The sequence below is a fragment of the Dermochelys coriacea genome, chromosome 1, assembly GCF_009764565.3.
Source record: "Dermochelys coriacea isolate rDerCor1 chromosome 1, rDerCor1.pri.v4, whole genome shotgun sequence".
In the NCBI taxonomy this organism is placed as follows: domain Eukaryota; kingdom Metazoa; phylum Chordata; order Testudines; family Dermochelyidae; genus Dermochelys; species Dermochelys coriacea.
This window is the reverse complement of record NC_050068.2, coordinates 99,125,269-99,149,774: the sequence shown is the minus strand read 5'-3', so window position 1 is coordinate 99,149,774 and position 24,506 is coordinate 99,125,269. Positions and strand designations below refer to the sequence as shown.

At 41.0% G+C, this 24,506-nt stretch overlaps 1 protein-coding gene across 23 annotated transcripts in view; it reads left to right on the top strand.

Annotated features, from left to right (window-relative positions):
• Positions 1-24,506, top strand: part of DOCK9 (dedicator of cytokinesis 9) — a 336,811-nt gene that overhangs the window by 177,105 nt on the left and 135,200 nt on the right. For all 23 annotated transcript variants that reach the window (XM_043504710.1, XM_038385871.2, XM_038385827.2 and 20 more), the window contains 12 exons: positions 1,165-1,244; positions 1,326-1,513; positions 1,641-1,706; positions 8,847-8,939; positions 9,513-9,636; positions 10,067-10,188; positions 12,513-12,599; positions 13,557-13,646; positions 18,841-18,956; positions 19,142-19,211; positions 19,320-19,445; positions 19,673-19,744. In XM_043504710.1, coding sequence (XP_043360645.1) covers positions 1,165-1,244; positions 1,326-1,513; positions 1,641-1,706; positions 8,847-8,939; positions 9,513-9,636; positions 10,067-10,188; positions 12,513-12,599; positions 13,557-13,646; positions 18,841-18,956; positions 19,142-19,211; positions 19,320-19,445; positions 19,673-19,744 — 1,234 coding nt within the window. The remainder of the gene's footprint in view (positions 1-1,164; positions 1,245-1,325; positions 1,514-1,640; positions 1,707-8,846; positions 8,940-9,512; positions 9,637-10,066; positions 10,189-12,512; positions 12,600-13,556; positions 13,647-18,840; positions 18,957-19,141; positions 19,212-19,319; positions 19,446-19,672; positions 19,745-24,506) is intronic.

Here is a 24,506-nt window from a genome sequence, read left to right as displayed (position 1 = left end):
GAGCAGTGTTGCAAGCCACAAGACCATGAACTCCGAGCCCACTTCCGAGGATACTGCTTGTGAGCTACCTAGAATGGAATCGATGTGAGCAAGCACTTGAAGAAAAAAACAGTTACTTACCTTTTGTCACTGTTCTTTGAGATGTGTTGCTCCTGTCCATTCCATTACCCTCCCTCCTGCCCCTCTGTTGGAGTTGCCAGCAAGAAGGAACTGAGAGGGCGTAGGGTCGGCAGCACCTAATATTCTGATGCATGAGTGTGGGACTCAAGGTGGCACCACAGCAGACCCTAAGGATATCACTAAGGCAAAAGTCTCAGACGACTGCACGGGGGGCGCGCACACCTAGAATGAAATCGACACGAGCAACACATCTTGAAGAACAACAATTATGGATGCACAACAGCAGAATGCCTTCTGTCTGATAAGGCAAAACTTGTGTTTAGGTCAAATGTAACGAGGTATTCAGCTCTGTCGTGCAGCGCTCTGTTGTCAAAGTGTTCTGTAGCATCTCAAAGGGTAGAGTGTAGGTATGTATACGTGTTGGAATGTTGGGGCATTGCTCAAAGAGAGCAGAGTTGAAGTTGCACTGGGGGAAGTAGCATGGACCTTAACTTCGTATTTCCACTTTTCCAGTGGTTTAAATGTAGTCACCACATTCTGGAGAGGCATGAGCCACCACTAGGTAACCTTAATTCTGCGTTAATGACATTTTTTTTGTATTTAATATAAATAAAACCAAATTACATTCCTCAAATAAGAGCTCTGTAGTAAATTCTGCTCCACATATTTTTTTTTGTTCACTTATTTCACAAAATTCAGAATCTAGAAAGCATTGAGATTTTGCTTAATTGTGATTTGGGGAACAGATGTATTATTCCAGGCAAGAAAAAGAAGCAAACCATACTGATGCTTTTAAAAAAGCAACTATTTTTCTATAGGTATGTCTGTTATGTGTTAATTGGAGTTGGCCTAAACTGAATGTTGAATATTTCCATGAGGAGTCAGCATTTTTATTTTTGTTTGGTTTGGTTAAGTCAGATTCTTCAAGCTCTTTTTAACATTGCATTTTCTGTGTTTTTTTTTCTCTCTACTGCCTCTTTGTTCTTCCGTATTTCTGATAGGTTTTGGCAACTGACCTGCCTTTTTTGTTGTTTCTCTTTACAGACCTGAAAAGATGGCCAAGCTGCCAGTTATTCTAGGAAATCTAGACATAACAATTGATAATGTCTCTCCAGGTTTTTCTAGTAAGTATTGATAAGCATTATTAAATAGTTGAATAAGCTTTTTTACTTCAATTTTTTTTACTGTTTTTAATATATTTTCAGATTATGTTAACTCATCATACATTCCCATGAAACAGTTTGAAAACAGTACCAAGACAGTAGTAACGTTTGAAGTAGAAGAATTTGTTCCCTGTATTCCAAAACATTCTCAGCCTTTCACCATCTACAACAATCATCTTTATGTTTATCCAAAGCACTTGAAATATGACAGTCAAAAGTCATTTGCAAAGGTGAGTGTAAGGAAAATAATGAACTCTTGTTGTGCACTGCAGCTCTATTCAGATATTAATGACCAAATATATATTCTGTTTCTATGATGATGGTTCTGAATAAATTTTTTTTTAAATATTGTTTTAGGCTAGAAATATTGCAGTATGCATTGAGTTCAAAGATTCGGATGAAGAAGATTCTCTGCCTTTAAAGGTTTGTCTGAGATTTTGATATCTAATAGAAGAAAAACATTAAGGTTTACTGGTTTAGAGGTAACACATTATGGGCCTACACAAGGATTAGAGTTGGGATCTTTGTTCTTCCTTCTCTGTGGCAGTTGGATTATCCTGGAGATGACTTGCTCATCTCTGAAAGATAATGAGCAGAGCCACTAACCCCTGCTATTGGCCAGTTTTGGTGAAAATATTCCCACTGGTCTTTTTATTTCTATCCTCACCCGAATGAAGCTTCCCCAGAAGAAGCCTGTTGCGGTGTGGGATGATTTTGCTTCGACTCAAGAGGAAAAGCTTTAGAACACTGACTCAAGTGCATTTGGCTTCCTGACTGACTGACTGACTGACTGCCACAGTGGAATGGGGAAAAAGTTGCCTGAGAGAGCCTAATACTGGTTTTGTGGTGTTCAGCAGGGCTAAAAGTGAATGATGATTGCTACAGTTCCATAAAGGGGAAAAAATTATAATCCTGCCTTAACTGCTTCTCACTAACAATAGGCTTTCTAGGTGGGGATTTCACTCTATATTTTAAATAATTTAGCAGTACATATTTTGATGTACAATAAACTGTAGTAATAAAACATTGTTTCTGTTGTTAAATAAAATGGGAGAGCAGCTGTACAATTCCAGAAATTCTTTAGACTTAAATTTTCAGAACTGACTAATGAATTTGGGTGTCTCAGTTTTTGAGGGTCCAACTTAAGATGCCCTTAGGAGACCTGATTTTCAGAAAGTGCAGAGCACCTGTCATCTGAAAATCAAGGTGACTAAAAGTTGAGCATCAAGAAATTGAGGCACCCAAAACCACTAGTTCCCTTTTAAAATTTAGGCCTTAAAATGTGGTTCTTAAAATGTCTCCAACACAGACCCTCTCTTCAGGGCCCAACACAAATACTACGTCCAGAGAATCCTACTTGAAAAGTAAGGAAAAGAAGCATCATTCTGGCACTGAAGAGTTGTGAAGGAAAAGAAAAAGAAGCACATTCTTTCCTCTTGATCAGCTCCCCAGGGCAGGTCCTTTCTATGGTGGCTGTGCTAGAGCAACAGCAACAATAGCTCTTGGTACCAGAGCTGCCAGTGCAGATGCAGTCACTGTGGATCTCAGAAGGATTCACTTCACTGGAAATCCCTAGGACCTTTTCCCTGTCTACATGCTTCAGCAGTAGGCTGCAGTCCAAATAATAACCACATATTTCTGAAAAAAGAAAAGGAGTACTTGTGGCACCTTAGAGACTAACAAAATTTGTTAGTCTCTAAGGTGCCACAAGTACTCCTTTTCTTTTTGTGAATACAGACTAACACGGCTGCTACTCTGAAACCTGTCACATATTTCTGCAATCACATATTTCATCTTGTCTGCTATCATCACCCAATCCTCCCCATAGGGTCACCTCACTACAGGATTGGTACAGGGACACCCTTCGTGCCATTTGGGGTGGATTTGAGAGGCATGCTGATCTCAGCACCTGGGAGACTCCAAGGGGTTTGGCCCCTGCAGCCTTCCCACAGATACCAGGTCTTCGGAGGGAACTTTATAAGATTATATTCAAGAGTGTAGTCACGTCCTTACTGAATTTGAAATACCCAAGCTATCTGAACCTCGTGCTGTGGGAGACGCCCCATCAGTCCTGCCATTAGTGCTCACAACATTGTCACAGCCTTCTGCACCAATCTCAGAACTGAGGAAGCTGATCCCTGACCAACACGCTCTCCTGCCTCCACCTGACATGCCCCCCACCAGTGGCTGATGTGCAGGTTGATTTAGACCCACTTAATGAGGTCCCGTAGATGGTGGAATATCCCTTATTGGGGACACAAACAATGCTACAACTCTCCTTGTGGTCGTATTGACTCCTCTGCTATAGCTCCACCTGATAGACTACAAACAGTTCCAGGAGTATCTCGGGAGGAAGGGAAATAGTGTCCAGCTACCTACAGAGACAACAGTGGCAGAGTCTCCTCATCCCCTTTTTTATATCCTCCAAGTCTGAATGCAAGTTAATGTCTCTTAACCAGGGCTTACACCTCCAGTCTTCTCTGGCAGTCTCCAGGCAAATATACAAGATGTATCCTGTTGCATCTGATGTTTCCATTTCTTGAAAAGTCACCCAACCCCAAACTCCCTATTTGTTTTAGTTTTGAACCTCCCATTCCATTTCTACCAACAGAGAGGGTAGCAGGCTGGGATGCCTTTGGATGTAAGACCTACTAGTCAGGTTGTCTTTGCAGGAAAGTTTCCAAGTGTGGTGGCCAAGTACCATTATGCCCTCCATGTTGCCATTAACTGCATGTTGGAAGCTCTACAAGACAAGTAAAATCAAGCAGCGAGATCTGATCACAGAGGGTCGCACAGTGTAGATGCACTGTTAGGACAGCCTATGACAACTCAATGCCTGTTTCAGAGCCATGGGGCAGGAACTGCCCTACATATTTATTCCTGGATACATTCATTGGGGATCACTTTGGAGGCACAGAGTAAGATCAAGAACCTTCTGTTTGAAGGGCAAGGCCTTTTTAGCAAAAAAAAAAAAAAAAAAAAAAAGGTAGATTAATTATTCAAAAGGCTGAAAGTTGCTAGGGCTAGAGCTCGGTCCCTTGGTCTCATTCAACGCTTGTTCCTCTTAGGAAACCACCAGCATATCCCTCCTTCAAACATCAAAGTCAGGGAGGGGCCACATCCCAGAGCTTCCCCTCCCTGAGTTTCAAACTTGACCCCCCTTTTAAAGGAAACAGAAACAAAAAAAGCAAATGTCTCTTTACAGTCCACCTTCTCTGTCACCAAAAAGCAGATTTAATGTTGCAGGTGAGAGCAGAGTTAGGCCTGGGCTACACTGGGGAGGAGGGGATTCAAACTAAGATACACAACTTCAGCTATGCTATTCGCATAGCTGAAGTGGAAGTATCTTAGTTCGATTTACCTGGCCATCCTCACGGTGGCGAGTCGACTGTGGCAGCTCCCTCGTCAACTCCACTTACTCCTCCTGCCGAGGTGGAGTACAGGCATTGATTCGGGGATCGATTTATCGCATCTAGATGAGGAGATAAATCGATCCCCAATAGATTGATCACTACTTGCTGATCCGGCGGGTAGTGAAGACGTACCCTTAGTCTTAGAGTCCTCTTCCTTCAATCCCCTCCTTTTGAGTTCTGTCTGTCCTATTTTAACAATGCCTTGTGCATGACTACTTGCAATTACTGGGTTTTAGAGAACATTCATGACAGATACAGCCACCTCTGTAATTAAACCACTGTTGCATGTCCACACTATACTCTTTGTGTTGGTGAAGCACATCCACAATAGCAGCTCTTGCATTGACACACAGAGCAGTGCGCTGAGTAGCAATCCCACTGTGCAACTGACTGCAGGGTGCTTTGGCAAGTGTTTACAATGCTTCATGGGCAGGTACAGCATCACATGATGAAGGTTTCTGTCAAGGTTCCTTCCCCAATCTGAACTCTAGGGTACAGATGTGGGGACCTGCATGAAAACCTCCTAAGCTTACTTTTACCAGCTTGGGTTAAAACTTCCCCAAGATACAAACTATTTTACCTTTTGCCCTTGGACTTCCACTGCCACCACCAAACGATCAACTGGGTTTACTGGGAAAATGTTGTTTGGGAACGTCTTTCCCCCAAAAATCCTCACCAAAACCTTGCACCCCCCTGTCTGGGGAAGGCTTGATAAAAACCTCACCAATTTGCATAGGTGACCACAGATCCAAACCCTTGGATCTTGAGAACAATGAAACAAGAGCATTAAATTTCTTACAAGAAGAATTTTAATAAAAGAAACAGTAAAAAGAATCACCTCTGTAAAATCAGGATGGTAAATACCTTACAGGGTAATTAGATTCAAAACATAGAGAATCCCTCTAGGTAAAACCTTAAGTTACAAAAAGACACAAAGACAGGAATATCCATTCTATTCAGCACAGCTTAATTTTCTCAGCCATTTAAAGAAATCATAATCTAACGCATATCTAGCTAGATTACTTACTAAATTCTAGGACTCCATTCCTATTCTGTCCCCAGCAAAAGCATCACCCAGATAGGCACAGATCCTTTGTTTCTCCCCCCCCCCCTCCAGCTTTGAAAGTATCTTGTCTCCTCATTGGTCGTTGTGGTCAGGTGCCAGCAAGGTTATCCTAGCTTCTTAACCCTTTACAGGTGCAAGGGTTTTTCCTCTGGCCAGGAGGGATTTTACAGGTGTTTACCCTTCCCTTTATTTTTATGACAGTTTCTTAATCCCATCGTTCCATGGGCATCCTAATGGATTGCCAGCTGCTTTTCAACTGCCCTGGTAACCTGCAACCGAGTCATCTCTGTTAGAAAGCATGGATCCTGCACTGCTGTTCAGTATTGTGCTGTGTGTTATGAACACAAGTCTATAAGAGGAGCTCTGGGGCTATTTGGCTGAGGGATGCCTTGAAGGAACATACTAACACTGAGCCACAGTAAAGTGTGTTGCTGTAGTGTGCTGTAGCCTGGCATTGTTTGTACTGTGCTGTGACCCTTGTAATGATTGCTCCGTGTGTCCGAAAAGTAACACATTTTAAATCACGTTTTAAAGTTAGCGCTTGGTAAGATGACCAAACTGACATTGCTGAGCACTAACACGAGAAGCTCACAGAAGTGTGTGTGTGTGTGTGTGTGATTGTTGGGCAAGTGTGTGTGTTGGGGAAGAGTGAGTGTGTCGGCATGCTGTCTCTTTAAGTTCAGACAGTAGCTGGAAGCAACCAATCCTGAGGCAGAAGCTGGTGCACAGGCAGCTGTTGTCCCGCCCCCAACACCCTACCACAGCTCAGCAGACCAGTACACCAGCCGGGGAGGGGGACGCATTGACATGAACCTCCATCTCCCTCCCTGGCTCTGTACAGCACAACATGAGTCTCCTACCCCCCACTCCCCAGCAGCAGCACGCCCTGCCTGCCACTGCAGTCCTAGTGCCTGGTAGAACAGGATCCTGTGTTAATGTTCTGATTCCATGATTCACTCTGAGTGTTCCCACTCCCTCCCCTGTAGTCCAGGCAGGAGTGTGCTTGCTGCCCAGAGCTGCATGCTCAGCTGGGCAGTAGCTGTGTGAGCTCTGCATGCTGAGGAATTTCAACACTTCCTGGAGCTTTGAAAGGGGAGGAGTGCATGCCTGTGTAGCTGGTCATGGTGGGCATTGTGTAGGATACCTCCTGGAAGCCAGTTTTGAGGAACAGCGTTTACACTGACACTTTGTCAATCTAACTTTTCTGCAAAAAGCTCTATGCCTCTAGTTGAGGCCATTTTATTTTGTTGGCAAAACAGGAGAGTTTTCTTGGCAGGAGCAGCATGGTAGTGTGTACAACTCCACTGTTTTGTCAGCAAAAGCTGCCTTTTGATAACAAAACTATATAGTGTAAACAAAGCCTAAGCCTTAGACCGTATCTGAATCTCAGAAACCTGAACGGATACATCAAGACCTCTCAGTTTAAAATGCTTTCCCTGGGATCCACTCATTCCCTCCTCTCAAGGAGACTGGGTATCTGAGTCTCCCTTGATGGATGCTTATTTACACATGACCATCAGAAAAAAGCACTTCAGATACCTGAGTTTCAGCACTGGAAACAAACATTTCAATACACAATACTCCCTTTTCAGCTTGTACATAGCTTAAAAGGTCTTCACAATGTGCTTGGCTGTGGCAGCTGCCCACTTAAGATGCCAGGGGACACATGTCTGTCTTTATCTATATGACTAGGTACATTGTGCCCTCCATTACTGTACTATTTAGGCACCTCACAATCTTATAATTATTTATCCTCATAATGTCCCCCTGAGGTAGGGAAAGAGTATTAACCCCATTTTAAAGATATGGAACTGAGGCAGAGACTAAGTGACTTGCCCAAGGTCACACAAGAAGTCTGTGGTGAAAATGATAATTGAATCCAGGTCTCCAAGTCTCAGGCTAGGACACTTACTACTGGGCCAGCCATTCTCCTTCTCTAATAGGAGACAAATCTCAGTAGGAAATGCCAGAATCATATTTAAAACATGCAGTCCGTTCAGCACCAAAGGCTTGCAGTTAAACTGGGAAAAGTCTACTCTATCTCCTTTTCAAGGAATCATGTTTATTGGACAGTGGTGGATTTAGTCCAAGCAAAGGAGAGGAGAGATTCTTTGGCATCCAGAAAGCACCAGCCTAAAGAGCCTACCTGAATCAACCTACAAAGTTATTCCTTAAGCTAATGGGTGTCATGGCAATTATGACATGTGACACACTATATATATATGTATATGTGTATATATATGTATATGCCTACATATGACACTGCTGCAAAATTGGCTGGTCCAATAATTAATTAGCCACCTCCATACTCAGGAACTGGGGAAATTCAGTCTCTTGAGGGAAAACACAAAATGCTAGTTATACTACACAAGAGCAGTATACATCTCAAGTTCAGAAACTCTCATTAGTCTCTCTAAAAAGTGCACCTGGCTGCTATCTCAGCACATTACCAGTCAGAACAGGGAAAAAACAATACTTTCTTCTCCTACAGTAGCCAGATTCCTAAAAGAACTCACTAAAGCTTTTACCCCAGTGAGAGAATCACCTCATTATTGGGATTTAAATGTGGTACTCTGGCCTTCCATCTGCCCATCAACAAGGGACACCAAATCCCATAAGTGTGAATGCACAGAGGTACTCTTGAAGAACAGCAGTTACTGGTAAAGTGGTCTCTTTTTAGCTGAGCCTAATCTTTGAGCAAATGAACATTTCTTTGCCTTCCATTCTTCCATTCCATTCCAAATTTCTCCAATTTGTTTTTAAAATATTCAATTTTAATATAGTTGTTCAAGCTTATTTTAATTCAGTGAACTTGTCCACAACCCACAGTCCAAAGAATATAATGCAAGATTAATCTTTTTAACCCTTTGAGTTTTAGCCCAGTATCCATCGTATTTCCCAATAGTAAAAAGAGATTAAAACTTGATTAATATGTGTCATGAGCTATAAAAAATTGCATTGCAAAACATTATTTTTAAAGGAGATATGTAAGAAAAAATAAAATATTTTATACTCTTGACTGCAAGGAGGAATATAAGTTAAGAATGACAAAGGACCGTTTTTTTCCCCTCTCCTGATTCTTAGTGTATCTATGGTAGACCAGGTGGACCAGTGTTTACAAGAAATGCATTTGCCAATGTTTTACATCACCACCAAAACCCAGAGTTTTATGATGAGGTAAGCAATTCTAATTGAGACTTCACTTTTACTGGCTTTCAGTATGTATTTTTACAAGTTTCACAGATAGCAAAACAGACTAATGTGGAGACGGTGTGCCCACTTGGGGGGAGGGGTAAAGTGTATTTAATTTCTCAACTTCAGAAGTTTCTTTATAACTTTTTATTTAATTTAAATTGAACTGAAGCTCTAATCGTAATTGAAAATACAGTGTTGTCTGTAGTATTATTAATTATGCTTATTGATTCATTCACTTTTACATTATGAAAATTAAACTAAACTTTTTTGGTCCTTGATTTATTTATTTTCATGCTGGCTTTGCAAAAACATTAAAATCAGACCTTGTCATTATCTTTCAAACTATTACTTCTACATAATTAATGTAAACCCTACACATTGTATGACTGCATTCTTTAAATCTTTCTTCCAATCTAATTGAAACCAAGTGTTGTTCTCAGGTCAGAGTGGACAACTGCATGCTTGTTGTACGTTAACTAGTATGATGTACCTCTGCATGACTGAATACTTTTTCTTCACAAAAATCATTGAAGCTGATGTTTATCTGCCTTTCAGATTAAAATAGAATTGCCCACACAGCTACATGGAAAACATCATTTGTTTTTCACATTCTACCATGTCAGCTGTGATAATTCAAGCAAAGGCAGTACCAAGAAGAAAGATGTAATTGAAACACAAGGTTTGGCTTGTTGACCCTTTTAACTTTTAAGAATGGTTTAACAGATTTCAAAAAGTATATTTAGCTGGTATACTGGATACCTGTTGCATTGATGCAGGTAATTCTGAAATATTAATTATAGTGGAAAATAGATTTGCCACGTGAAATATTTATCTTTAATTTCAATTTTTTTAAGAATTATGAATTTGAGTGTCAAGCAAATTAAAATGTTACAATTTTTTACCTGAAGGTAACAGTATATTGTTTCTTTTTTTAACATTTTTAGCTTTGTTTATAGTCTGTTCAACAAGTTGGGTCTTTGTAAACCAGAAATCATGTAACCATGTATATGTTATACACAGAGAGGGAGGTCACTGAAGCTCTCATATAAGCCTTTAATTAAAAAATACATAATATATATAAAATATTAATTCCCTTTTGTTTCTTGTAGTTGGCTATTCTTGGCTTCCACTATTAAAAGATGGGAGAGTAGTGACAAATGAGCAGCACATTCCTGTGTCAGCAAATCTTCCATCAGGCTATCTTAGCTATCAGGAACTTGGGATTGGCAAGGTACAGTATCTAGATAGGTGCATAGGTATATTTTTTTCTCTGTGTTTCACAAAAGAGAATATAAGAAATAAAATGGGCTTATGCTCAGTTCTAAGCTTTGTAAGAATTTTAAGTAGCCATTTTCCAGTCAAAACATTTGTTTTATGACTCTTCCAAGATACAGATTGTGCGACATAGAATGTATTGCAGAGGAGATGTAACTGATGTGGAGTCCTAAAATAAATAAATTAGAGAAATCATATGAGCAAATCCTGTCATTTTGCTTCACAAGGACTTGAGTCAACCTGCACCCATATAGATTTTTATGTAATCAAGTGTTTTTTTCTATTATCCTTTGTGTGTTGTGTGTGAGAAGCTTTTAAATATTGTGATGGGGTTTTTTTTGTAATAGTGAAAAACTGGATGTTGTCTGTGCAGAGAAAAATAGACTAATAAAAAATTTAAAAAATATTTGTTCAAGCAATTATTCTGTACTGATTCCTGCACCTGGTATAAGGAGTATTCCCTATATAACAGATCTGTTCTTTCTCTCTTGATACACTGAAAGGTCCTCCATTTGTTTCAAAATCCAGTGGTAAAATTGTTACCATTTGCTTAGTTATCTGTAGTATATGTAACTTAAAAATAAACTATCATTTTTATTATGATCATAGTTTGAAGCTTTTTATTTAGAGCCTCTTTAGTGGCTGCGTGTTCGCTGGGAATATGCATTTGTGTAGCAGAATAATATTAGGGAAGGTAGTAAGCATTTAAAGAGTATTTCAGTTGCACTCAAAATATTCCCTTGGAGTTTTATAATCTAGAATAGACAGACCAAGACACTCTTTAATATTGGTGTTTGTTCAGCAAGTGATGCAAATGTTCAGCTTCGGTTGCTCCACACACACATGAACTGGGAATATATGTGCGTCCTTAAGTTGATGATTTGTTGGCCAAGATTTTGTTCAGGGAAGAGAGTGCCTAACTGTTGGTCCGTGCATACTGATTCCAAGGTCTGGCCACTTCATCTCATCCAATGAAAAACTTCCCAATTATAGCGTGACATACTTTAAATTGAATTTAAATACATAAGAAGGCTTTGCAAATTCATCTGAAGTTCTTTTCTTAACTTTTATTAGAATGTCACCTTATCCATGCACTTCTCTTTCAATAAACCTCTCGCCCAAGAAAAGCCCTTGTTCCACAAACTGAATCTTGGAGCTGCTGAAATCCTACCTGCCAGCATTGTCAAAACAAAATCTGTAGATTATAACTTTACATAAAGTCATAAAAATGCCAATGTAAAGGGGTCAGGGGGAGATATGCAGAAAGTAAAAGGGAAATTAATTGAAGAGGGAAATGAAGCAAGCGGTGGGAGGCCAAAACTCAACTGAGAAGAGGGAATTAATTGGGAGAGTTGCTTCTCCACCTTCTCCATCTCCAGTCCTCCCCACCACCACCTTTTCACTCTCTAACTTCCTCCCCATCTCCTTGCTTTTCATAATCCAGCCATGTCTATCCCACCCTCCCCTTAATTTTAGGGAAGCACTTAGCTCTTCACCCTCTCCTCTCAAGTCTTGGCATCCGGAGGACTAGAACGTCTAGATGCAGCGTCAGGGATACTAGAACAGTTTGTATAGTGGGGGTGCTGAGAGCCATTGAACCAAATTGTAAATCCTTTATATGATGGAAACCACTTCAAGCCAGGGGATGTGGCAGCATTCCTAGCATGCCTAGTTCTAGCACCTATGCGCAGGGCAAGCAGGAAACAACAGCTCCCCAATACGATCTCACTTTAGAGAGCTGAGTATTGCTCTGACATTCCCAAATGAGAGGGAAAGGGAACACTGACTGGCACACATTCTAAGACACCAGTTTATCTTAGTGGAAGCAGCAGCTCTGATTGACTGTCCTCCTCAAGAACAGCCAATCAAATGAGGATTTCCTGTAATCCAGAAGATTTCCCCTACACTTAGAGGAGAGTCAGAAAACCCATATCTTACAAGAAAAATCCACTGTTAGTTAGCCTATTTAACCCTTAAAGTTCATCCACCTGCAAGTTTTTCATGTGATGCCAATACTATTGGACATTTTGTCTTTAAAAAGAACCATTTCTAATTGAGTAATTACATACATAATTCATAATGATTTTTAGTGGCATTGCCTTCCAATTATTCATTATTATTGAGATTTATTCATTGCACAATTTTACTTTATACGTACAAGTATTACAGTTTAGAGGACAGTCTGAAATGTGCATATATATGGTATGCAAACCACTGTCCTGTTGTTTTGGGTTAGTATGCTGACATAATGTATTATTTTTCCTCTTTGTGCGCAAACAGCATTCTGGTCCTGAAATTAAATGGGTAGATGGAGGCAAACCATTGTTAAAAATTTCTACGCATCTAGTTTCTACTGTATACACACAGGTAAGTTTAAAACCAGAACAAATATTTTATGATTAAGGTGTCTTTGTAGCATGAATACAATATATAAAGGAGATTTTCAAACACACAAAAGATGGAAAAGAAACATATAAAAGGCTGCCAACTCCCTTTTTGTGCCTCTGAAAATCTCCCCCATAGTTAATATATAAAATGTACTGTATGCTGCAGCGAATTTTAAAATGATTATCAAATACAAAGCCTTTTGTCTAAGTCATCAGTTCACATTTGAATTCAGCCCCATTTTTAACCAAAGTGAAAAGTGCCAGTCTCAATCCAATTCCAGTTGTTCACATTAAAACCATGACAGTGTTAACTGACATGCTTATTGTCAGAGTAAGTAGAGAGCTAAAGGATTGAATGGTCATGAAGAGTGATCTACCCTCTGACAGCTAAAAGTGATTTTTAGGTTAGCTCGAGATTTAAAGCGTGGCAGTGTGAGAAAGCTGCATGGACAATACCTTTACTGTATTGATCTGAAGATAAATATGATTTTAGTCTCAGCTACTCACTTGGCATCTTTGACAAGTACTAAAAACATTTCCTTAAAATTTAAAAACAAAACTGTAGTTAGTTTGTACTGCTGGATGTGGCTGTCTTCACATATAATTGTATCTGCAGATTACTATATTTTGGATTAGTATTTTGGGTTCTGTACTGATAGAATCAAATACAGGTCTTAGACAATACATGCTTATTACTGTTAATCAGGGCAATTGTAGTAATATTTTTCTCCCTGTCAATTATTTTTAAGGAAATGTACATGCTATTTTGTGAAATGATTTTTCAGTAATGGATCCATTTAATGTGGTTGAAGTTTTTGGCTGTTTGGTATACACCTATTTTATACTGGCATTTGGAAGTGCATTGCTTTGTTCCTCTTGATTATGGAATTAAACTTCAGTTATTGCTGATTAACTTTGGTTCTCTTGTTTCTGGTAGGACCAGCACTTACACAATTTTTTTGAGTACTGTCAGAAAACGGAGTCTGGAGCCCAGGCCTTAGGAACTGATCTTGTAAAGTATCTTAAGGTACAAAACAGCAGTGATGTAACAGATTTAATAAAATTGGGAAGTGGGCGAGAGGGGGAAAGGACTGTGGTCATATCAATTGAGGGTGGGGCTTCAAATCAGGATGCGATAATGATGGAGTTTGGCTAGGTTTAGCCCCCAGTCACCTCAACCACCTTCTCTCAAGATTAATATAGCTTGAACAAAAAAGTAAGGTTCCCACAGGAATGTTAATTTAGCCAAATTGGCCAGAATTTTAAAATAGCTGCTGAAGGCCAGGCACCTAAATCTATTTATTTTCGTAAGTACATGCAGCTCTTGTTGACTTAATTGTGGGTACTTAGCCCCTCAGAAAATCAAGCCACTTTTTAAGAGGCTGAAATACGGATTTAGGGACCAAACTTTATGTATCTGCATCTTGGCCAACGTGACTACATTACGGTTAACAAAACATCAGCTTCAACATGTTGCCTTTGGAGACCAGAAAAATAATATTGTGGTTAAGGCAGAGGACTTGGAGTCCAGAGACATAGTACTATTCCTGGCTTTTCCATTAATTTTCTGTGTGACTTGTACAAGTCACCTTAATCTCCTTAAAAAGAATGAGGAATACTTGTGACACCTTAGAGACTAACACATTTATTTGACCATAAGCTTTCGTGGGCTAAAACCCACCTCATTGGATGTATGCAGTGGAAAATATTGTAGGAAGATATATTCACCCACACACACAGAGAACATGAAAAAATGGGTGTTGCCATACACACTATAATGAGAGTAATCAATTATAAATATTCACCTTAATTGATTACTCTCATTATAGTGTGTATGGCAACACCCATTTTTTCATGTTCTCTGTGTGTGTGTATGAATATATCTTCCTACAATATTTTCCACTGCATACATCCGATGAGGTGGGTTTTAGCCCACAAAAGCTTATGCTCAAATAAATGTGTTAGTCTTTAAGGTGCCACAAGTACTACTTGTTCTTTTTGCTGATACAGACTAACACGACTACCATTCTGAAACTTAATCTCCTTGTGCCTCACAGAGGATGCTGTCTGCATCACAGGAATGTAGTAAGGCTAAATTAATGGATGGTTGTAAAGTATTTATCATCGATTACTTTACTGTCTCAAGCTACAACTGAGATTAGGTCTTCATTGTGCCTGGGCACTGTGCATACACACAGTAAGACATTATCCCTGTTTTAAAGAATTTACAATCTAAATAAGCAAGGCATAGAAAGGGTGGAAGAAAGGAAACAGTATTATCTTCGTTTTAAATATGGAGCTGAGACACAGAGATGATGTGACTTGCCCAAGGTCATGCAGAAAGTCTGGAAAAGCTGAGAATTGAAGCCAGCTCTTCTGTGTCTGAGTGTAGCGCATTAACCACAAAACCATCCTTCTTTCCTGACATTATTTTGAAATCATCAAATGTCAAGTGCCAAATAAATACACGGCAGTATTATATTTAATATATAGAGCTTCCAATTTTCAGTTTTAATCAATAACCACCAATAAAGCCTCCCAATACAAAATAAATGAAATGGATGTTTATCCAGTAAATACTGGCGGGGGGGAAAACAGAGTTTCTTGTATCTAAAGTCTTGTCTACATGGAGCAGTAATGCGGACTACAGGGGTGTGATTTCTGAATCCCAGTAACGTGTGTGCATTAACTCAGCGATACTCAGATTGTGGCTCTTAAGCCCCAAGAGGCTCTTTAATGTGTCTCCTGTGGTTCTTTGCAGCACATGTTGTTAAAACTCGGTGTGATGTAATTACTAATCAGTCTAAGTTTTTACCCTATCAGGATGCTTTTACCATGTTATTAACCAATTGTAGTTGATAAAATAATAATACTTGGTCAGTCATTTTGCTGTGAAAATTGTATATATTTTTCCTGTCATACTATTTAAATATGAATATATAGCACTATAGTAAATAAAACAATGAACTCACACTACTGTGGCTCTTTTGGGTGATGTTGATTGCCAATTTGGCTCCTGAACCACTGAGGTCTGAGTATCACTGCATTGATTGGTCCATGCAGACCCTGCTGGTGTGCACTAAAGGTTCCCTAGTACACTTTATCATAGTTTATTGCACCCAGTGCAACATGTGTGATTACCTGCCCTATGGGCAGGTGGCATATGTGTGCATTCAGTACAAGGAACTCCTGGCCTTCAGAGACCAAGTACGGGCTTTTGAGACCAGGGTGGCTGAACTGGAGGAGCTAAGGGAGACAGAGGTACATAGATGAGACTTTCTGGGACACAGTAAAACGGTCCCATCCCCAGTCTGACAGCCTCTGTGCTGCTGAGGAGGATGAAAGCCTCAGGTAAGGAGAACACCCATCTGGAGCAGAGAGAAACAATTCCATAGTTGGAACCCTGCTTCCAGATGATGATGTGGTATTCTCTTGCACTGAGGATACCCCTCCAGGGGAGGGAACTCCAGTTATTAGGAAGAGACAGGTCATAGTTATGGGCGATTCAGTCATTAGAAACATAGATAGCTGGGTTTACGATGACTGGGAGAACCGCATGGTGACTTGCCTGCCTGGTGCGAAGGTTGCAGATCTCTCAAGACATCGAGATAGACTTACGTGTAGTGCAGGAGAGGAGCGGGTGGTTGTGGTACATGTAGGTACCAATGACATAGGGAAGGACAGGAGAGAGGTCCTGGAGGTCAAATGTAGTCTGCTAGGTAAGAGATTGAAGTTCAGGACCTCCATGGTATCATTCTCTAAAATCCTTCCAGTTCCACGCACAGGGCCAGTTAGACAGGCTGAACTGCGGGGTCTCGCATGGATGAGACGATGGTATGTGGGGGAGGGGTTTAGATTTATTAGAAATTGGGAAAACTTTTGGGAAAGGGGGGGTCTATACAAGGTAATCAGCTGGTGGACCACGAGACATTTTGCTGACATTGACTGTCCACAGGCACGGCCCCACGCAGCTCCCAGTGGCCACAGTTCACCGTTCCTGGCCAATGGGAGCTGTGGGAAGTGGCGGCCAGCACGACCCTGCGGCCCTCGGCTTCCCGCAGCTCCCATTGTCCAGGAATGGCGAACTGAGGTCACTGGGAGCTGCGGGGGGGCCATGCCTGCAAGTGGTCAATGTAAACGCAATGTCTCGTGGGCCCCCAGCAGACTACCCTGATGCACCGCATGCCAAAGGTTGCCAACCCCTGCTCTATGTCCTCGAGAGGAGGAGAATCATCAGTTTTAATTGTCAGAATAAATCGTCAGTTTTCAGTATGGAAGATGAAATACAGGTGGTATCTGATGAGAAACAGTCAAATGAAAAAAGTCTTATTCAATTAGATCATGTAATAGGAAAAAGCTAAAGAGTGGCAAGCTTTTTAAGTGCTTATATACCAATGCTAGAAGTTTAAATAATATGTGTGAACTAGAGTGCCTTGTATTAAATGAGGATACTGATATATTAGGCATCACAGAAACTTGGTGGAATGAGAATAATTAACGGGACACAATAAGACCAGGGTACAAAATATATCAGAAGGACAGAACAGGTCGTGCTGGTGAGGGAATTGCGCTATATATGGAAGAAAGCATAGAATCAAATGAAGTAAAAATCTTAAATGAACCAAACTGTACCATAGAATCTCTATGGATAGTAATTCCATGCTTGAATAATAAGAATATAGCAGTAGGGATATATTACCAACCACCTGACCAGGATGGTGATGGTGACTGTGAAATGCTCAAGGAGATTAGAGACTATTAAAATAAAAAACTCAATAATAATGTGGGATTTCAACTTCCCCAGATTGACTGGGTACATACCACATCAGGACTGGATGCAGAGATAAAATTTCTTGACACCTTAAATGACTGCTTCTTGGAGCAGCTAGTCCTGGAACCCACAAGAAGAGAGGCAATTCTTGACTTACTCCTAAGTAGAGCACAAGATCAGATCCAAGAGGTGAATATAGCTGAACCGCTTGGTAATAGTGACCATAATATAATTAAATTTAACATCCCTGTAGCAGGGAAAAGACACAGCGGCCCAACACTGTAGCATTTAATTTCAGAAAGGGGAACGACACAAAAATGAGGAGATTAGTTAAACAAATTAAAAGGTACAGCACTAAAAGTAAAATCCTTGCAAAGCTGCATGGAAACTTTTTAAAGACACCATAATAGAGGCTTAACTTAAATGTGTACCCCAAATTAAAAAACATAGTAACAGAACCAAAAAAGAGCCACCATAGCTAAACAACAAAGTAAAAGAAGCAGTGAGAGGCAAAAAGGCACCCTTTAAAAAGTGGAAGTTAAATCCTAGTGAGAAAAACAGAAAGGAGCACAAACTCTGGCAAATGAAGTGTAAAAACATAATTAGGAAGGCCAAAAAAGAATTTGAAGAATAGCTAGTCAAAGACTGAAAAAGTAATAGCAAAAAAATTGTTTAAGTATATCAGAAGCAGGAAGCCTGCTAAATAACCAGTGGGGCCACTGGACAGTTGAGATGCCAAAGGAGCACTCAAGGATAAGACCATTGCGGAGAAACTAAATGAATTCTTTGCATCGGTCTTCACAGTTGAGGATATGAGGGAGATTCCCAAACCTGAGCCATTCTTTTTAGGTGACAAATCTGAGGACCTGTTCCAGATTGAGGTGTCATTAGAGGAGGTTTTGAAACAAATCGATAAACTAAACGGTAATAAGTCACCAGGACCAGATGGTATTCACCCGAGAATTCTGAAGGAACTCCAATGTGAAACTGCAGGACTACTAACTAGTCTGTAACCTTTCATTTAAATCAGTTTCTGTACCAAATGACAGGAGAGTAGTTAATGTGACACCAAGTTTTAAAAAGGGCTCCAGTGGTGACTCCGGCAATTACAGGCCGGTAAGTCTGACTTCAGTACTGGGCAAGCTGGTTGAAACTATAGTAAAGATCAAAATTGTCAGACACACAGATGAACATAATTTGTTGGGGAATAGTCAATATTGGAATTCTTTGAGGGGGTCAACAAGCATGTGGACAAGAGGGTGAATATAGTGTATTTAGATTTTCAAAAAGCATTATAATTTCCCAGATCCTCCTTTTCCCCCTTTCTTGAAGGGGAAAGTTCTTTTTCTAAGAACGTAGTTCTCCAAGTAGATTGTAGAGGAGTTTTGAAAATAATGTTAATGGCTTGACTACAAGGAAGTAATATTACTACTATATTTCTTTCTCTTAGAGTCTTCATGCTATGGAGAGCCATGTGATGATAGCTTTCCTGCCTACAATCCTAAACCAATTGTTTAGAGTTCTCACTAGAACTACTCAAGAGGAAGTTACGGTCAATGTGACAAGGTAAAGAATTTAAGTGGTCCAGTGTGCTTAAATTATTAATGGTTTGTGCCCATGTGAGATTTCTCCATGTGGTAGTAAGTTGCAGAAATGAACTGATCTGTAATTAAAGTAAACATTTTTGTTACAGCAGAACATAATTTTTTTCTGCAGTTTTATGTTTATTGTTCATTTCTATCTTTTTTTAGGGTTATTATCCATATTGTTGCACAGTGCCACGAAGAAGGATTGGATAGCTACTTGAGGTCATATGTCAAGGTATACAAAATAAAGCAATTTGCTTCTTTAAAACTAATCACATTAAAAATAGTAAATTGCATTTATTTAAATTCCACATGTTACATTCTGTTTCCTTTTTCTTGCAAGTATGCTTATAAAGCTGAGTCTTATATTGCTTCTGATTATAAGACTGTACATGAAGAACTGACCAAATCCATGACAACAATTCTTAAACCATCTGCTGACTTTCTTACAAGCAACAAGCTACTTAAGGTATTTGTCAAAAAAACTTTTCCTTTTTCCTTCGTTTCTAATAAAGTAGAGCCTAATCCTCAGAACTGAACCGTTAAGAAACAATATGTCATCTCTTTCCTAGCAGATGTTGTAAATAGTTAATTGTATCCAGGTTGTCATTGGCTGCAAAAAGACTAATTTAGTTTTGGAAATTTTAGACTAGTTTTGCAGTTTTATATAATGCAGTAATTTGGTTTTCTTTTCAGTATTCGTGGTTTTTCTTTGAAGTTCTGATAAAATCAATGGCTCAGCATTTGATAGAAAACACTAAATTAAAGGTATGTAGACTTGTATTTAGACCATTAAGAGCCTTTCATAGCACAGCCTCCCCCTTCATCAGTTTTTATTACATGTTTTTGCTGTGTATAAGAACACTAACTAAAGTTAAATTAAATGACTAAAAACTTTGTTAACTCAGAGTTAAGATTGCCTGGCAATAGTTTGTGCCCTTCCAGAACACTGAGTTCAGCAAAACTCAAACTTGTTAAAACCCAGAAATAGTGTTAAAGGTACACATCTGTGCAACCTTAACTCTGCCTCCCTGAAGCTGGTAAGAGCCACTGATGATTATTTGCATACACTCCAGCTATATTCACTGTGTTAGGTGTAGCTGTAGTGAATGGTAGAGAAATAAGATAGAGCAGCTTGGAAGAGTTGTAATTGTGATATGAGACAATCGAGGGGACCGGGTCTCTCTGGGGATGTGTGTGAGGCCCTCTCCCTGCCCCCTGTGTGTGTGTGTGTGTGTGTGTGTGTGTGTGTGTGTGTGATCAAAGGAAAGGTGCATGCAACTGTGAGAGATCCAATATGCTTCATTTCAGCATTGCATTGTGTAGAAATTAGGTGGGAGATTAAATTCAGACCACACTAATGAGGTATAAGTGAAAGTATAGTCTTAGATGTCATTGTGTACATAAGAGTAAAGGTGTTGTAAAAGGGATTGAAGGGACTTGTAAAATTTAGCAGATGTGTTCTTTCTGTGGAGTAGGCTAACTGTAAAAGTGTAAGTAGCTCTTGTTCTTGTACAGGGCAAAGGCAGAGTGTGTGTGTGTAATAGGTGTATTACGGCATTACTCAAAGAGGGCAGAGTTAGCGTTCTGTGGATGCATACCTTAACTCTGTATTTCCTAGTTTTCACAAGTTTGAGTTTTTCTGAACTCTGTGTTCTGGAAGGGCATAAGCTGTCGCCAGGCAAACTTAACTCTGGATTAACTAAGTTTTTTTACCATTTAATTTTCTGGTTTTGTGAACAAGAAGAGAAATGCTGTTGGTAGTTTTTAGTTCTCCCATAGATGTGCACTTCAGACACTCTTATGAGCAAATAATTTTAATAATACCTAGTTCTTACAAAGTGTTTTTCATCAGTAGATCTCAAGGAGGGAATTATTCCCTTTGTTCACATGGAGATAGTGTGGCACAAAGAGCAGAAGTGACTTGGCCAAAGTCCTCTAGCAGGCTAGTGGCAGAGCTGGGAACAGAACCCAGGTTTTCCAAGTCCCAGTCCACTGTTCTACCCGCTAGATCACACATTTGCTGTGTGAGTCCCAAGTACACTTTGTTGCAGTAGAATGGGGATAATGTATGTATGAGTCCTCAGACTGCTGTATGAGGCCTTCCCCCGTACACTTTGTTGCAGTAGAATGGGGATAATGGATGTGCTCTGAAATGTTTGAAGTGTGTAATTGCTAATAAGCTGTTGAGAGAAATCTTAGACATGGTCTGTGTCCTGAGAGCTTGACGGTTGTATTACATGGTGGTTACAGTAAATTTAAGCTTGTGATTGGTAACTGTTATGCCTCCCTCTCTCCCCCACTATTCCCCACAACATGTACTCTCCCAGCCGCACAGCTCACCCTCCCCTTCCAGTCCAATTAAGCAATTTACATTTTATAAGCGAGATGCACGACACACGTGTGCACGCACGCACACATACAAAATATGTACAAAAAGGTAGAATCTGTGAACTTTGAAGAAAAGCTTTTGTTTTGGAAGGAAGGCGCGGGGGCTGTATCTCAGGTACCTCTTACTCAAATTACGCTAAATTTGAATAACTAACCATACCCCATGGTTTTATAGTGATACAGTAACTATCAAGACAATCCAGGTACACATTTGGATGGTAGAACACTTAGAAGAATCGTTCTTTAAACAGAAAACATCTTCTCAGTCTTAACTTCAACAGAGCTCTGCTATACTATTTATGAAATTAATCATCATCAAATGCTTAGCTACATGGGTGTCTGCAGCAAAAGATAATCCCTGCAAGTAGAGGAGATTTTTAGAGGTGTGAATGTGATGGTCTCAGTTGAATGAGAACACCCCATGGAGATTAATACAGCCCAGAACAATAGCTCTGAGATGTGTGAATTCCTCTATTCATGTCAGTAGTTGTTCCCCTTCCCTGTCCAGTGCTGGATAGTCTGTGAGATCCATCAAGCATGCCCATTCTCAACTTCTTACCCCCCGTGTAAGAAACATGTTTTTGGCTCATGATCTCAGGATGCATGTTCTCATCTCCCACCCAGTGGGAAGGGCTTTTCCAGATCCTGGTTCACATGAGGGGCAGGGAAAAGGGTGAGCACCCCCTGTCCCAGCTCACATGGTAGAATAGGGAGAGGGTCTCAGGTAACCCCAGAAGGGCAAGGGACACCACAGAACCTTTCACACAAGAGGGAGATAAGAGGGTTACAGGGGGTCAGACCACAGTAGATGGGCAGCACCCCACCTGCCAACAAAATTCTTGGACACAGGAGGGGACAATGTGGGGATGACAGGAGCCCCTGCCCCTATTCACCTCCTGTCACTCACCCCCATGTCCCCTTTTCCAGTATCCACCCTCTCCTCCTGCTTCACCAAGCTCCCACCCATTCCCATCACCTGACGCCCTCCCACTTCTAATCCCTCCTTACCCATAATCACCCCTCCCCTTGCTGCACCCCAAACCCTTCTCCCCATATTGTCACCTATTGTTCCACCGTTAATCACCCTCTCATCCCAGTGAGAATGTACATATATAAATTATTTTGTTTTTAAAATAGTTTCATTGGCTACTGAATATTCTGCTGTACTCGGATTATATTTCCCCCAAAGAGGAAACATCCTTTGACAGAAGCAGATTTGAGCAACATGCCTCCTTTTTTAAACTTCAGATTTCTGCCTTGCCTGGATGTTGCTCAGGTTCTGTAACATTTCCCCTTGAGCTATTCAGGTCCTGAGAGTCATAGCTAGCTTTCAACCCCATTAACCCCATCTCTGCACATGCACCGTGTAATCCATTTAGCATGTGAGCCTTAAAACTGCTCAGTGCCCGCCTAACAGAAAAACCAAACTCTTTGGCTAATAACATTGTAATTTGATTTCCTCCAGAGGGCTAGTAGGTGGCATGCACTCTGTTGGGGTACCTCTCGAGCATTTGAGACTCTGATGCAATGATCTGAGCCATAGTTTGATCTCTGTCTGTGCACAAAAAAAGTTGCAAAAATATTTCAACCTTTAGAAAAGCTGTTTTTGTCCAGGGGCTGCATCTTGGAAATCTCTTGATCAAATGGCCCCACATTTGGATCAGTAACTGAAACCCACATCGTCATGAGGCACACCAAATTTGAAGGCAATCCAAATAACTGTGTGGATTTTATAGCGCTTAAAACAGTCAAGCTTTACACAGAAAGCTGGTCTTGTCCTTAACTGTGGCAGAGCTGGCACTCCTCATCAGTAAGAAAAAATATAGAAGTAGGTACGTGAGAGAGTAATGTTTTACTTTTGGTCATTACTCTTTTTTAAGAAAACTCTGAGGAAAAAGAGAAACAAACCATAAGAAAAGAGGGAAAGATGACACATAGCAGAACATAGCACATCAGACAGAAAAGTATCATACAGATCCAGAAAATTATCATAGCAATTATATTAGTCTAAACAGTCTTTTGGCCACTAGACTCACCTGTACACATCACCATTCCTTATTATATTGTTGCATGTGTATATTCTTCTTTGAGTGATTGTATTTCACAATAGGTGTGCGTGCTCGCCATGTGCACTGGAGCTGGAAGTTTTTCCCCTAGCAGTACCCATATGGGGGGAGTGCCTGCTGGGATGGTAAAAGGGGAGCTGCGCGCCTCCCCCACCCTCAGTTCCTTCTTCCACCAGTGAAGGTGCATCGGAACTGCTCTGGTCCAGCTTTGTTGTAGCTCATCCCCAGAACTGTTAGTTCGTTCAGTGTTAGTACCTGTAGCTAGTTAGCTGTTTAGTTAGTCAGTGAGCCCAGGCCGGGGCATGCCCCGCTCCCCGGGATTTAAGTCGTGCGGCTCTTGTAGGCATTCTATGCCAAGAAGTGACCCGCACACAGACAGTTTGCACTGTTTGGGAGAAACCCATATCAGTGAAAGGTGCAAGATTTGTAAGTCGTTTAAGCCTAGGACCAAAAGAGAAAGGGACATCAGGCTCCGGGCCATCCTGATGGAGTCGGTACTGACCCTGGTTCTGTCACGCCACTCCAAACCAGTACCCGGCACCACGGCATCGGTATGCGGCGACCCTCCAGTGCCATCAACCAGTCGGCACCGCTCCCCGTCCACGGGGCACACCAAGAGGGCCAGGAAGACTCCCTCTTCTCTGCGGCACCAAGGGAAGTCTGGGACAGAGGCTAGGCCAATGTCAGGCAGTCCTCAATCCCCCTGGGCCGCAGGCCTCCAACTCACGTTGAGCGGAGTAGCCCAGCCCCTTCGGAACAGGCCTCTCCGGATGCCTGGATGCCATCTACACCTGAAGCCCTTCAACCAACCCAGGATGTTATGTCCATGTGGTGCCCGGAGTGCCGCCAATGTCGGCCCCACGCTCCAGAGGCAAGCCGCCATTGGGCTCTCCGCAGTTGCCTCCAGCCCAGTCTCGGTCGAGGGAACGTTTCCGACTCCATTCACCACCCAGCGACCGCTCGGGGCAGAGTCCATGTGGATCGCCCTCACCACTGACCAGACTGTCTGGCTGGGTTCCGTCCGTCCGGGACTCTTAGCACTGCTCGTCCTCAAGGACCGAATATCAGTGGGA